Here is a 16,373-nt window from a genome sequence, read left to right on the forward strand (position 1 = left end):
GAATAGTTGAAAGAAAGTGCAACCCACCTGTAACTCCAGGGTTTATACCTGGTCTCAGTTGCTATTTTGGCATAAATCCTTCCAAATTCTTTACTTTGCATACACATGCATTATTTTTTAAATGTGTTCTCTCTTGTAATATAATCTATATATGCAAGATAACGTGAGGTTAAGTCTTTTATTATTTATTTATTTATTTTCAAGCAACACCATTTAAACTCTTTATTCCCAGCCTTGGGCTCACCATGGAGACAATAGCTGTGCTCACATCCCTAAAATGCTGCAGGAATATGTCCATAGCACATGGGAAAGTACAAGATTCTCAAAGCACATCTATACCCCACAATCAGACTTCTTAGAAAAATGACTTATTAGTGATGTAGAAGATACAAGTCTATAATTTAGACTCATGAATTCATAGTACTTTCCACCAATTGGTCTAAAACAGTGACTAGATGGATATTTTAAAATAGGTTTTATTTTTCAGAAAAGTTTTAAATTTGCAGAAAAATTGAGAAGGTAGTACAGAGACTTTCCATAAACATCACATCCAGGGTCCCCTGTTATTAACATTTTCTGTTAGGACAGTATATTTGCTACAGTCAGTCAAACAATATCAATACATTGTCATTAACAAAGTCCCTACTTTATTCAGATTTCCTTTGTTTTTGCCTAATATCCCTTTTCTTTCCCAGAGTCCTATCCAGAACACCACATTACATTTTGATGTCACGTCGCCTTAGGCTCCTCTTGGCCATGGCAGTTTCCCAGCCTTTCCTTTGTTTTTGTTGAACTTGATAGTTTTCAGGAGTACGGGTCAGGTATTTTGTAGAATGCCCTCTCTTGGAATTTGTGTGATGTTCTGCTCATGATGAGACTGGGGTTGCAGGTTATTGAGTGGAAGGCTACAGAGGTAGAGTGCCGTCTTCGCCCCATTACATCAAGGGTACACACTGTCAGCATGATTTATCACTGTTGATGTCGATCCGGATCAGTTGGCTGAGGTGGTGTCTGCCTGATTTCTCCACCATAGTTATTTTTTCTTCCTTTTTATACTGGACTCTTAGGAAGCAAGACAGTATATGCAGCTCACACTTACAGGGTAAGGAGTTAACGCTAACCCCATCTCTTAAAGACAGAGTATCTATATAAAATATTTGGAATTCTGCACAGGAGACTTCTCTCTCTCCCCCAATTTATTTATTTATTTATTTACACACATATATACACACGCACACGTGTGTGTGTGTGTGTGTGTGTGTGTGTGTGTGTGTATTATCAGTGTGGACTCATGGATATTCATTTTATACTTTGGGTTATAATGCAATACGACTTTATCGTGTTGCTCAAATTGTTACAGCTTTGGCCGTTGGGAGCTTATCAGCTGTTCTCAGCTCTTGCTGGTTCCTAGACAGGGTTGTTTGATATTGCCGGGTAAGCCTAAAATGGATCTAAGGAACGAAGCCTATTTCTCCCAGTGAGAAAGGGTTTTGTACTAGAAGAGCCCTTCTCACAGGCAGCAGCTTAGTAGCATCTTGTGGAACCAGCCCCAACCTGGGTAGCCTTCTGCTTCTTGTGTGAGATGTCTGTTCTCATTCACCCAGGAGCGCCTTCACAGAGGAGGATTCAGAATTGGTTGTCAGTTACATAGCAAAGAAGTCCTTCTGTCGGCGAGCCATTGAACTCACCTGTAAGTTGACTCTCATTTCTCTTTTTTGGCAAAAGTTAAAATAGTTGAGAGCAAAGAAAACCACAAATTAATTGATAGATTTCTAACAAAAGCCACAGGGGTCGGAGAATGTCTATCTTTTTTTTTTTTTTTTTTTTTTGCCGGAAGAATGTCTATCTTTAATGTGCAAAATGTCTCTGGAAACCAACAAGTAAAGAGTCAGACATGGCCCTGGGCTTCCCTACTGACCGGTTTCCCGGAAATCTGGAGCTGGACCCACGGTGAAGTGACCGGGGTTAAGGACTCCTGATGCCATGAAACATGGAGGGAAGAAGGGACTCTCAGGGTGAGAGGAGAAGATGTGGCCAGAGAGATTCAAAGGAAACAGCAAAGCAACTGTCATAATCTTGAGTTCATTTCCTGTTTTTTCCTGGCAACCAAGTCAGGGAACAATTTGCTACATACTTTGTGACAGTTACGGTTTGAGCTTTGCTGAATCAGAGTGGGAACTCTTTTAATTTCAAAGAATGAGAATAGACAGATAGCTGTGTTCTTGAATAATTTCAGAAACAGTGTTGGAAGTGTGTGAATATTATCAAATTCAAGCTTCTGGATGTTTGCCAAAAAACAAAACAAACAACAAATAAATATAAGGATGATGGAAGGCAGGTTACTATGAAACAAAAACTCATTTGATGTAGGATGTTATTACTTCTCTAATCTAGAAGTTTTGCCTTTTAGACGTCTATTCTTGCATTTTAAAAAATCTGTCTTTTAGACCAATTTCTTTCCTTGATTGAAGCACTATTTGGGTAAAATTTTTTCACCAAGAGCTAATGTGTCCTTTCTAATTACCACATTTTTTTTTTCTTTCAAAGTCTTGCTCATTCCGTAACTATGGCACAAACTGAATCATTTGCCAAATGGCTATTGAATTGGTCTCCCTCTCCTGGTTAACGACTTTTATTGATAACACTGATTGTCTGTGCTGCATATCTGCACCTCATAGAAAATCTTAATCTTCAGTCCCCACCAAGTATTCAATTTAGCACTTTCTGTGTCATTATCATAAGGTTCTATATACCATATGGAAAACAAACTGTACCTTGTTCTCTACATGTTTCCTGTGGATTCTGTACCACCTTCCCTGGCATGGGAGGGCAGGGGAGGTGTCCTGATGACTTTTTTGTATCCCACAGTTAGGGGTATACTAGTAAATGCTCCACTAGAAAGAATATTGACTTGGGACTTCCCTGATGGTCCAGTGGTTAAGACTCCGAGCTCCCAATGCAGGGGGCCCAGGTTTGATCCCCGGTCAGGGAACTAGATCCCGCGTGACGCAGCGAAGATCCCTCACGTGGCAACTAAGATCCCGCGGACTGCAACTAAGACCCGGCGCGGCCAAATAAATTTATAAATAAATTTTTTAAATTAAAAAAAAAAAAAGAAAAGAAAGAATATTTACTTACCTTCCTCACTCCTTTGAGTCAAAGGGCAAAGCTCCCCTGCGTGAATCTGATTGCCAGCTGCTGCTACCACCCAATGGGAAGAGAAATATGGTTCTGATTTTTATAATCCTTCAGGATTACTTTTGCCCTGAAAGGTTCATTTTACTCAGTTTAATCATTAAGTAAGATTAAGTGTGATATTTTACTACTGGCATTTTGGGGGGAGAGCTATGGATATAAAATGAGAAAAATGTTTTAACTTTTTTATAGGACTTTATACTTTATATACAATTTTCATTATATTCAGATGAAAGGGAGCATACTGACAGGTCATGTATGTTCTGTGACTCCTTTTATAGTACATAGCTTGGGAGTCAGTGAGGAACTGCAAAATAAACTAGAGGATGTCGTGATTGACAGGAACCTTCTAATTCTTGGAAAAATTCTGGGTGAAGGTAAGCAGTTTAATTCTTTTCAAATATGAGTAAGAAGGTAAGCAGTTCACAGTCATTTAAAAAATATATGTTTATTAAATAAAATACCATTTTTGTGACTTTAAGTTATAATACAAATAGCTCTATCTTACAACTTTTAAAATGATAAAGTAAATAGTGATTTTTGAAACTCAGATTTGGCCTATGAAAAGGGCCTCTGCAGAACCTAACAAACACAGTAGGCTCTTGAAAAATAGTAATTTCCTTTCTTCATTAAAATGCATGCAATTCGGGGCTTCCCTGGTGGCGCAGTGGTTGGGAGTCCGCCTGCCGATGCAGGGGACGCGGGTTCGTGCCCCGGTCCGGGAAGATCCCACATGCCGCAGAGCGGCTGGGCCCGTGAGCCATGGCCGCTGAGCCTGCGCGTCCGGAGCCTGTGCTCCGCAACGGGAGAGGCCACAGCAGTGAGAGGCCCGCGTACCGAAAAAAAAAAAAAAAAGCATGCAATTCATTGGTCGGCTTCCTATATACTTTCAATTTATTCCTCTAGTTCTTAAGTTTACTATTCTTGTCACCTTCCTAATTAAATAGGAACAGAGGTGAAAATACATATTTGTCAAAATGGTCTTAGGATAAATGATAATGGTATTAAGAGTCGGTACTTGATGCATGTCAGTAACAATTTCCATGTCGTCTTGTAAGTTTCTTGAATCAGTTGTGATGCTTAATAAAGTGATGAGCTGAGCTAAGTCTGAGCCAACCAAGCTTGTGACAAGCAGGAGGCTAGGGCATGGCCTGTGCCCTGGGTTTACCAGTGGGGGTGACCTGGCCAGCTCTGCCCGGCTGCTGTGCTGGGGTCACAATGGAGCCACGTGAAAACAGCAGCTACGGTGCTATTGCATTTCTGTGGGCAAGAGAGATTTTGCACAAGGTCAATACAGATGTTGTTTTACTTCACAGGAGAGTTTGGGTCTGTCATGGAAGGAAATCTTAATCAGCAGGATGGGACCTCTCAGAAAGTGGCCGTGAAAACCATGAAGTGTGAGTTAACCCTGATGAAACCCATTCTTCTAGGGGTGGGCAGCTGCTTCAGTACCCGGCACTTCGTCAGGCCAGTGATGAATGATGGAGTTCATATGTCATGGTCTCGGTCACCAATGGGTCAGAAGGCCATCCAGAGCACTGTTAAGGTCACAGATGGTAACTTACTGTAATGAGCTCTTCATACCTGCATCATATATTCTTTTTTTTTAATGTTTGGTTTTATTTATGTATGCATTCATTTATGTATTTACTTATTGAAGTATAGTTGGTTTACAGTGTTTCAGATGTACAGCAAAGTGATTCAGAATATTATATATTCTTTATACTTGTCAGGGAGGGGGAAATTTCCCCCTCCACGCCTTTTAAGTTCTTGTGGCTGGCCTAATAAAACGGACACAAGACAGATTAACAGGAGAAAAAGAAATAAGTTTTAATTCATGTGCAGGAAATGTCATAGAAATGGGACCTACGAAGTGGCCAAAGAGGCAGCTTTTATACGTTTTAGACAAAGAAATAGTAAATTTGTGAGGAATTGACAGGACAAAGAAATGTGGGTTTTAGGTGCTCAATAAGTAAAGAATCAAAGCAAAGCTCAAAGTTTGGGCTTGGGGTAGTCAATTTAAAGAACTAACAAGGGAGAGGGTGTGGAGAAAAGGGAGCCCTCTTGCACTGTTGGTGGGAATGTAAATTGATACACTATGGAGAACAGTATGGAGGTTCCTTAAAAAACTGAAAATAGAACTACCATATGACCCAGCAATCCCACTCCTGGGCATATACCCTGAGAAAACCATAATTCAAAAAGAGTCATGTACCACAATGTTCATTGCAACTCTGTTTACAATAGCCAGGACATGGAAGCAACCTAAGTATCCATCGACAGATGAATGGATAAAGAAGATGTGGCACGTATACACAATGGAATATTACTCAGCCATAAAAAGAAACGAAACTGAGTTATTTGTAGTGAGGAGGATGGACCTAGAGTCTGTCATGTAGAGTGAAGTAAGTCAGAAAGAGAAAAATACCATATGCTAACACATATATATGGAATCTTAAAAAAAAATGGTTCTGAAGAACCTAGGGGCAGGACAGGAATAGAGATGCAGACGTAGAGAATGGACCTGAGGACACGGGAAGTGGGAAGGGTAAGCTGGGACGAAGTGAGAGAGTGGCATGGAATTATAAATACTACCAAATGTAAGATAGATAGCTAGTGGGAAGCAGCCGCATAGCACAGGGAGATCAGCTGGGTGCTCTGTGACCACCTAGAGGGGTGGGATATGGAGGGTGGGAGAGAGACTCAAGAGAGAGGGGATATGGGGATATATGTATACATATAGCTGATTCACTTTGTTATACAGCAGAACCTAACACACCATTGTAAAGCAGTTATACTCCAATAAAGATGTTAAAAAAGAAAGAAAGAAAGAAATAACAAGGTTTGTTTATTCAGGCTTCTTCAGCCAGAATTCCCTATCTCTGGCGATAAGGGTGTCCTTCATCTTTCACATGAGAGAGTTATTTCCTGCTTTCAGGAAGACAGAAAGGAGTGTCAGGGTGTCCCTCTTGCACTGGCCATTTCCTAAGTAACTGTAATTCAAAATAATCAATATGCCATTGTGACATATTTTGGGGTGGCCCACCCGGAGCCCCAGCACACTCAAGGCAATAACATTTGTTATTTTTACTCTCTCCCTCCCCTTCTCTTATCATTTAGTAGAGATAATGATTCCAAAGTAAAGCATGAATTTCCAAGGCAGGGCTGAGCTGGTAGCAGCATCTGACCCCAGGGATTGGTCTGGCTTATTTTGGTGGGTTCACTTCCTCACTTGAGGGTGGTTGTGTGGTCTGCAGGAAGCTGTGGACTGCCTGGAAAATAAGATTCCCAGAGAGAGGAGAAATATTTTTTGGTCAAAGGCATATCAAGAGCTATGATTATAAACTGCAGTCTCCAAAGGAGCTGGGAAGAATGCTTCCATCTGGGTCAGGAAGGGCCTGATAAGTCATCACACAGAATCTGTTTTCATCCCACAAGTAGTAAAGCGCTATTAAGAGCCTTAAGCAGGGCTTTCCGGGTGGCGCAATGGTTGAGAGTCCACCTGCCGATACAGGGGACATGGGTTCGTGCCCCGGTACGGGAAGATCCCACATGCCGCGGAGCGGCTGGGCCCGTGAGCCACGGCCGCTGAGCCTGTGCGTCCGGAGCCTGTGCTCCGCAACGGGAGAGGCCACAACAGTGAGAGGCCCGCGTACCGCAAAAAAAAAAAAAAAAAAAAAAGTCTTAAGCAAATGAGGACAAGAGCATATTATTACATTCTAGAAAGTTCACTTTGGTTGCAGCATGGAGGAGAATGAAGTACAGTGTTGACAAAAATAGTGGCAGAGGGCTTCCCTGGTGGCACAGTGGTTGAGAGTCCGCCTGCCAATGCAGGGGACACGGGTTCGTGCCCCGGTCCGGGAGGATCGCACATGCCGCGGAGCGGCTGGGCCCGTGAGCCATGGCCACTGAGCCTGTGCGTCCGGAGCCTGTGCTCCGCAATGGGAGAGGCGACAACAGTGAGAGGCCCGCATACCACAAAAAAAAAAAAAAAAAAATATATATATATATATATATATATATATATATAGTGGCAGATGCCAGTTAGAGCTCTTCAGAATCTGTACCCATGTCCATCCAGACAAGGAAACTAAGGCTCAGAAAGGTGGTGACTTGTCCAAATCAAATAGCTAGAAAGGAGGAGGGTCGGGCCAGAGTTTTCCTTACCATAGATTGACCAGACTGCATTGGTGGAACATGATAACGGGGCCCCCCATGCCCTTCTCCAGGAAGCATCTCCAGGGCCTGGAGACACATGATTGTCTAAGTTTGGTTCTTCAGGTGTCCAGCTGGGCATCCATGAAATTGACCATGATCATACACCATTCACCTGCAGTTGTCTTCACAATTCATAGAGGAAAATTATTTGGTGCTGTTTGTTAATGCTCTTAATATTGCTTTCTCATTTACCCCTTGTATATATTCAATATTATTTTTGATCAAGGGGTAAAGTAAAATTGGTTGCTTCCTAAAATTTTGTTTTGTTTTGTTTTGTTTTGTTTTGTTTTGCGGTACCTGGGCCTCCCTCTGCTGTGGCCTCTCCCGTTGTGGAGCGCAGGCTCAGCGGCCATGGCTCACGGGCCCAGCCACTCCACGGCATGTGGGATCTTCCCGGACCGGGGCACGAACCCACGTCCCCCATATCGTCAGGTGGACTCTCAACCACTGCGCCGCCAGGGAAGCCCTCTTCCTAAAATTTAAATCCACTGTTTATTGGGCATTAAAGCATCAGTTAGATTATAAGCATGTACTGAGACTTCTTAACCAGAATTGGAGGCTGAAGTTTTAATTTAAATATAAAAAATAACCATAATAACCAATAAGTCAGATGGGCTGGTGCTTTTTGCTTTTTATATACATAATAATGGCCAATACTTATGTAATTCTTACTGTGTGCCAAAGGGCACTGCAGTTATTCCCACATTTCATCAGTACAGCAGGAGCAGGAAATCAGTACAACTAGGAAGTAAGTGTGGGTAATCTCCTCCATAGACTGAGAAAACCTGAATTTAGAGTACTTACTGGAGCTGAACCCGGTGTGGAACCGAGTCTGGGTATCAGGCCACAGTCAGCATCCTTCCTGCCTCTTTCATTTTTCTGTTAACCTCTCAGTGTGTCCCTGGGAAGGCTCCTTCCATCAGTTATCCCAATTCACCGAGTAGAAAGTTTAGGGACCCTAGTAAAAGGAACTGGGCCTGGAACCTGTTTCCTCTCTGGCCTTGGCTCTGCTATCCTTTAACTTAATTAGAGTAACTTGTATGTGAATTGCATAGATGCTAATTATCAAAGATTAAAAGCCCGGTCTCTGGCCTCTGAATCCCAGGCTCATCTACATTTGCCTGGAGGGGTTAGACCCTGGGGAAAGGGTTTGCCCACTTCACCTGGTTGTTTGGGGAAAGTTGGCAGACATTTTGCAGGTCTATAGAATTGTTTTGCTTAAATTTGCTTTGATAGGAAGGTTAATATATCTTAAGCCCATAGGAGGTACAGACCCTGTACTACATGCTCTTACATGTAATTTCAATCAACACTTCCCCCCTGTTAAAGCAGATTCCCTAAGGCATGCTTGGCTTTGTGTTTGATTTTAACTGTGGTGAAATACACATAACATAAAATATACCATCTTAACCATTTTTCTTTTTTTTTTTCTTTTTTTTTTTTTTTTGGCGGTACACGGGCCTCTCACTGTTGTGGCCTCTCCCGTTGCGGAGCACAGGCTCCAGACGTGCAGGCGCAGCGGCCATGGCTCACGGGCCCAGCCGCTCTGCGGCATGTGGGATCTTCCCAGACCGGGGCATGAACCCGTGTCCCCTGCATCGGTAGGCGGACTCCCAACCACTGTGCCACCAGGGAAGCCCCATCCTAACCATTTTTAAGAGTACAGTTCAGGGACATTCAGTACATTCACACTGTTGTGCAACCGTCACCACCATCCATCTCCAGAACTTTCTCGCCTTGCAAAACCATAACTCCGTACCCATTAAACAACAGCCCTCCATCCCCCATGACCCCTCCTGCTTCTGGCAGCCACCATTCTACTTTCTGTCTCTGTGAATTTGACTTCTCTAAATACCTCCTAAAAGTGGAACCATACAGGATTTGTCCTGTGACTGGCTTATTTCACTTAGCATAATATAGAATTTTAAATATTTCCCTTAAATTGGCTTAATTCCAGAAACTTGGTATGCAAGTGCATCTAGTTCACAAGGCGTGATTGGGTAACCAGACTTGCAAGAAACGTGGTGAGAGAGAGAAGCATGTGTTCTTTCTTTTTTGAAGGCAAAAATCATTGCAACAGATCAGTTGGATTTGACTTTAGTTTTTTTAAACTAATAAGCTTTCATTTTTAGAGCAGTTTTAGGTTTATAGAAAAACTGGGCAGGGACTTCCCTGGCAGTCCAGTAATTAAAAGACTCGGGGCTTCCACTCTAGGGGGCATGATGGGTTTGACCCCTGGCCAGGGAACTAAGATCCCGTATGCCTTGCAGCTCAGCTGAAAAAAAAAAAAAAATTGGGCAGAAAGTAGAGGGTTCCCATATGCCCCCTCCCCTCACACAGTCTCCCCTATTAACATCTTGCATGGGTGTGGTACATTTTTTATAATTGATGAACCCGTAGTGTTACATTATTAACTGAAACTCATAGGTTACATTAGGGTTCACCTTGTGTTGTATGTTCTGTGGGTTTTGACAAATGCATAATGCCCTGTGTCCACCATTCCAGGGTCATACAGAAGTTTCACCTTCCTAAAATCCCTATACGTCATCTATTTATCCCCCCCCCACTAGTCTCTGACAACCACTCATCTGTTTACCGTTGCTATCATTTTGCCTTTTCCTGATTTTACTTTTAAAGAACAAAATTGCTCTTGCCCCCTCCCCTCCTCTGAGTAAATAATTCGTGCCTAACATTTTCTGTCGTTTCTTTCTAGTGGACAACTTTTCGCAGCGAGAGATTGAGGAGTTTCTCAGCGAGGCTGCGTGCATGAAAGACTTCAACCACCCAAACGTCATCCGGCTCCTAGGTACTCAGAGAAACAGAGGACCGGGTGGCCGGAGGGGCTCGGCTGACCCACTCTGGGCCACAGGAAAAATCTCTGGGACGGATAAATTTTACACTTTGTATAACTCCGAAGCGATTTATAACATCGGGTTTTTCGGGACTTCCCTGGCGGTCCAGTGGTTAGGACTGGGCGCTTCCACTGCAGGGGGCCCAAGTTCGATCCCTGGTCAGGGAACTAAGATCCTGCAAGCCGCACAGTGTGGCAAAAAATAAGATAAAATAAAATAAAAATAAGGGAGTTTTCACCCAAAAGACTTCTTACGGTTATATTTTCTGAGGCTGGTTGTAAAAATAGGCCTGCATTTTCCTGGACATCAGTGGGCTCAGGAATGTTTAGTGTCCACAGAGTTCTAGACAATTGTGGATTAAAACAGCCCCCGGTTACCCCAGTTACAAGACTTGAAAGCTGGTTATGCTATAATTTGTATTGATTTAGTTTATCTGTGAATCAAAAGCTAGTGGAATAAAGCTGTAAAAGTAGACAAATTCCATAGATCATCTTTGAGAAACAATTTATTGACATACTTCAGGTACTGATTTCTTGGGATCTACACTGACAATTTCATGGCACTTGATTCAAGTGATTTGAGTCAGTGATTTAATAGGCAGAATTTGGTTTTGTGGCACTGTTTGCTAAAAAATACAAAATGGAGAGCCCGTATCAAGTGGTTGCTGTGTGATACTATTCCAGGAGGGAAGAGCGACCTAAAAATAATTGAATATTGTGCTGACTTTTTTTTCTTTGCTGTCCTGTGACTTGATAAATGCTAAATTCTTTGGGGAACTTTCAAAGTTTTATTATGATGGACACTGGAGACAATGTTATGTCAGAGAAACTACTGTTGCTCATTTGTAACTATTGACTTCAGCAGACTCGGAGAACAATGGCGCTTTGTAATTGCACCACCATGTGCAAGAGCATTGTAAGCTTGATCTCAGGTGACAGGCTCTGATTCTAGCATCCATGACAAATGATGTGTGTCCCCACCCCACCCCCACCCCACCCCACCCCCCGTGTATGTGTTAACATTTAGAGATGTGAATTTCACCTATTGGCCCTCAGAATTCTTCCAATAGTTTTAAAAAAGCATTTGGTTGCAGGGGACTTCTTCATACGATTAAATATTTAACCATCACATGAAACTAGTTTGCCCTTGCATTCTGCTGCAGTCACTACCCCTCACTTGGACTCAGTATAACAAAAACGCCGTGGGTTTATAGATGGCTGTACTTGGTATCAATTAATTTTTGAGAGCTTTCACGCAAAGATTGGCACTAGTCTGAAAGAAAAAGAAATACCAAAAAGTGGACCCAGTGTGTGTTCCATATTCTAGAATACAGCGTGTGAGTTGTGAGGGTTTTGTTTTGTTTTTTTAACGGTTAACTTGAGAGCACATGTTTTCAATTTGGCCAGTGCTCCTGCAGTGCTTTTTGTGGTCACTGGTAACAAGGGCTCTTTGTAACTTACTCTCTGTTTTTAATTCCAGGTGTGTGTATAGAAATTAGCCCTCAAGGCATCCCCAGGCCCATGGTGATTTTACCCTTCATGAAATACGGGGATCTGCACACCTATTTACTCTATTCGCGATTGGAGACAGGACCAAAGGTAATCAGTCACCCAGTTGCATGGCCTCTGAACAGTGCTTGGGGCTCCCGTGACAGGGCCTGGACGACACCAGCGTCTAACCTAGAAAATGAAGGAGGGAAGGAGGGGACATTGGCCGCTGTTCAGTGCTCACTGTGCACCCTGGGGGTTGAAATGTGGTCCTCATAGCCGGCCTGCCCATAGATTTCATTATTCCTGTTTTATGTGAGGGAGAAGCAGGCTGGGAGTGGAAAAGAATGGGCCCCTCTTGCTGTCAGAGTGGTCTCTTTCCTTGAAAGTCTCCTCTTTTCTCCTCTTTTTAGATCGTTCACTCTGAAATTACTGAGTGCCGGAGCTATCTCAGTTTTCAGGGAGAAGTTGCACTGAGTTGTTTTTCAGAGACCCTGAGGGGGAATTGGCTCCATCCATGTTTCTCTTTATCCTGAGCCGCTCTGTCCTCAGAATCAGAAAGTGTGTTGGCAATTGGTGGGCCAGCCTGCCTGCCTTCCACGGTGCCCCTGAGAAGAGCACAGACCCCACAGGGCAAATCCTGCCCTGAAGCCCCACAGCGCAGAGACACCAAATGGAAACGAGCTCTTAGACGGAAACACCCCGCCCACTGGTCACAGGTGGTGGAAAGAGTTGTGATGAGATAGTAGTAATAAGATGGTGTCTGGGGAGCTTCACGGGGAAGGTCCTCATCGCAAGAGACAGGTGAACCTGTAGGAACAGCCATTTATTTCTAATATGGCGAGGCAGTTGAAAAAAAAAAAAAAACATGAAACTTGAGACCCGATTTAGGGGGAACATTTTCTGGAGGCTTCTTCCCTGTGTCTTGCTGCCCTGTTGGTAGTTTAGGCCTGTGTGTTATGAACAGGCCAGGAGAGTTTTGCTTTCCTTTTTCTTGTACTTGTTCTCTTCTTTCCAGGGATGGTGTAAGGGACCTAAATGGGAAAGTGAGCTCCTTCCTTTATTTAGCTACCTCCATGGTCCTGTGCTCACACCTATTTTGTTCATGGCTTCTTTAAGTCTTTCACCAGCACAAATACTAACCAGAGACAGGAACTTGTAGCCACATCACGGAGCTATTACAGAGTCACTGGGGCTCCTCCAAAGAGGTGAAGGGCCTAATCCAAAGTAGGGGACTCCGCATGGCTGAGTGATTTCCTTCTCTTCCCCGTCCCCCAAGAAACAGACAGTAACATTATAAGAAGCCTGGAGAAGAAGAAAAAATTACCCATAATTCGCAACATTGGCATCCTTGGACATTCACATCGCAACCGTTTATTCCATATCTGTGTGTTTCACAGGCAGGGGCTCAGTATGTACACATCTGTCTGTAGGCCAACAACAGGGGCTAACATTTCTCAAACGTTTGGCAGAGGCCAGCCTGTGTTTCCCATATAGCAATGGCACAGCCACCATAATAATTAGTTACTAATAGACTCTCAGGTGAGGAAACTGAGGCACAGATCAGCAGTGGTGAAGGCAGAACTGGCTGCAGACCCCATGCCTTTAGTTCTTCTTCACCGCATCCCATGGGTGCCCCTGCCCGACAGGGCAGCCTCCAGACAGATGTCTGTGAATGGCTGCATAGCATCCTCTTGAATGGATTTTGCTTCATGTTGATGAGTGATTTTGCCTACATTTAATTTCCTGGTATATTATATGATTTTTCTAATAATTTGCAGGGGGGGGATCTCATATTTCACAAGAGTGATTTCTGTAGTAAAAAAAATAAAAATACACAGGTTTGTTTGATGACCAACAACCATCCATCTTGTGAAGCTTAACTCTCCTCCCTTTTTTGGACCCCTGTGCAAGTGGAGTGAGGCTCAGATTGGATGTCTTTCTTGAATCTTTGTAGAAGAGAAATAGGCCATTTATATCCTTTATAAAAATATTTTAAAATTATCATACAGAAAAAAAAGACTTTTTTCCCTTTCTGGTCTATAGTTATATAAATTTTAATGCACGTATAGATTCATATACTACCATTACAATCAGGATACAGAACAATTCCATCACTCAAAACTCCTCCTCCTGCTACCCCTTTGTAGTTACACCTTGCCCACATGGCTAACCCCTGACAACCACTGATCTGTTCTCCATCACTATAGTTTTGTCTTTTAGAGAATGCCGTATAAATGGAATTATATAGTTTGTAATTCTTTGAGACTGTCTTCCTTCACTCAGCATTATGCCTTTGGGAGCCATCCAAGTTGCATGTATCAGCAGTTCATTGCTTTTTTTATTGCTGTGTAGGCTTCTATTGTATGGCTGTATCACAGTTTTCTCTTTCCATTTGCCTATTGAAGGACCTATGACAATTTTGAGTTGCTATAAAAATTCACATACAGGTTTTTGAGTGAACATAACTTTTCATTTCTCTAGACTAAATACCCACGAATGGGATGCTAGGTCATATGGAAAATGTATGTTTATCTTTATAGTTAACTGCTAAACTACTTGCCAGAATGGCTATACCATTTTACATTTCCACCAGGAATGTATGAGAAATTCAGTTGCTCTGCATTCTTGTTAGCACTTGGTATCATCTGTAGTTTTTTGTTTTGTTTTTTTTTTTTAGCTGTTCTGATAGGTGTATAGTGATAGCTTATCATGAAATTTATTTGCATTTCCCTAATGATTAATGATGTTGAGCATCTTGTGTTTATTTACCATCTTTATTTATTTATTTTTTTATTTTTTATTTTTTATTTTTTATTATTTACCATCTTTATATCCTCTTTGGTGAGTGTCTGTTAAAGTCTTTTGTTTATTTTTTAATTGGGTTGTTGGTTTTCTTGTTGGGTTTTGAGAGTTCTTTAGCTGCAGTTCCTCTGTTGGATATGTGATTTGCAAAGACTTTTCTCCCACTTTGTAGCTTGGCTTTGTATTCTCTTAACATGAGCAAAAAAAATTTAAATTTTGATGAAGTATAGTTCATCAGTATTTTCTTTTAATGGATCATACGTTCACTGTCATTTCTAAGAACTCTTTGCCTAACTCCAGATCAGAAAGATTTTCGTCTAAAAATTTGTGGGTTTATATGTTACGTTTAAGTCTGTGACCCATTTTGAATTAATTTTTGTGTGAGGTGTGAAATTTAGCTTGTTGCTTTTTTTGCACATAGATGACCAGCATCACTTGTGAAAAAACTATCCTTAATCCACTAATTGCTTTTGCACCTTTGTGAAAAATCAGTTGTACACGTGTGAGTCTATTTCTGAGTTTTCTGTTCTGTTCCATTAAGCTATGTGCCATCCTTCGCCCCTGTCACACCATTGAGATTACTGTAGCTTTATTGTCTTAAAATCGGGTAATGTGATTCCTCCAAATTTATCCTACTTTTTCAGAATTGTTTTTGCTGTTCTAGTTTTGTTGCCGTTCTGTATAAATTATAGAATCAGTTTGTGTCTGCCAAAAGTACTGCTGGAACAGAATAACAAGGAAACAAGTACACAGCATTTTACTGACTAATGAATAGTTTCAATTTGCAAAAATATAAGGTATATCTCCAATGATGGAAACTCCCAGGTTTTATAAAAATTTAAAAGGAATGTTTTTAAAAGGAATGTAGTTTCATATTTTGACACTTTGTAGCCACATGTAAAGCTGAGAGTCACAAAATGCATCATAGACAAACTAGAAAATCAAGCTTTTATTCAAATTTCTGCTGCCTTATCAGTCAGTTCCTTGGCAATAAATACCTTCTGGTCCTGCTAGAGTGGCCCAAGAATAGGTCTCAGTCATATAAATGTGCTTCTTCAGCAGGACCTGGGTGCCATTCTGTCCTCTGTGTGAATAGCACGCCTGCTCTTCCAATCCATGAACACTGGATACCTTTCCATTTATTTAGAAACTAATTTAATTCTTTCCTTTTGTAGTTCTCAGAGTATAAGTTTTGCACTTCTTCTGTTAAATTTATTCCTAAGTATTTTGTTGTTGATTCTTTTGTAGATGTTGTTTTCTTAATTTCATTGTCAGACAGTTCATTGTTAGTGTGTAGAAATGCAGTTGAGTTTTGTATGTCAGTCTAGTATCCTGCAAACCTTATTGACCTCATTTATTAGTTTTACCACACAATGCTCTTTTATTTTATTTTACTTTTTTATTTTTTTTGTGGTATGCGGGCCTCTCACTTTTGTGGCCCCTACCATTGCGGAGCACAGGCTCCGGACGCGCAGGCTCGGCGGCCATGGCCCACGGGCCCAGCCGCTCTGCGGCATGTGGGATCCTCCCGGACCGGGGCACGAACCCATGTCGCCTGCATAGGCAGGTGGACTCTCAACCACTGCGCCACCAGGGAAGCCCATACACAATGCTCTTTTAAATGACCTTTGGTCACAGTCTGCAAGATTAACATAGTTCTGCTTGGAAAAAAATAACACGAATGACTAAGCACCTGATATTCATTATACTTCCATGAATGTCAGCAGATTTGATATTTCTTAGCACTCAAATCCTTTCCTGGAAATTAGCATCCAGAAAATCAAATGCCCCAGATATATAGAACAGAGGCATAAGG

At 41.9% G+C, this 16,373-nt stretch overlaps 1 protein-coding gene across 1 annotated transcript in view; it reads left to right on the forward strand.

The window, feature by feature from the left end:
• Positions 1 to 16,373, forward strand: part of MERTK (MER proto-oncogene, tyrosine kinase) — a 112,405-nt gene that overhangs the window by 85,273 nt on the left and 10,759 nt on the right. The window contains exons 11-15 of the mRNA XM_059079086.2: positions 1,605 to 1,690; positions 3,477 to 3,572; positions 4,512 to 4,592; positions 10,127 to 10,219; positions 11,745 to 11,863. Of these exons, the coding sequence (XP_058935069.1) occupies positions 1,605 to 1,690; positions 3,477 to 3,572; positions 4,512 to 4,592; positions 10,127 to 10,219; positions 11,745 to 11,863 (475 nt within the window). The remainder of the gene's footprint in view (positions 1 to 1,604; positions 1,691 to 3,476; positions 3,573 to 4,511; positions 4,593 to 10,126; positions 10,220 to 11,744; positions 11,864 to 16,373) is intronic.

This window comes from Kogia breviceps, chromosome 11, assembly GCF_026419965.1.
Source record: "Kogia breviceps isolate mKogBre1 chromosome 11, mKogBre1 haplotype 1, whole genome shotgun sequence".
Taxonomy (NCBI): Eukaryota; Metazoa; Chordata; class Mammalia; order Artiodactyla; family Physeteridae; genus Kogia; species Kogia breviceps.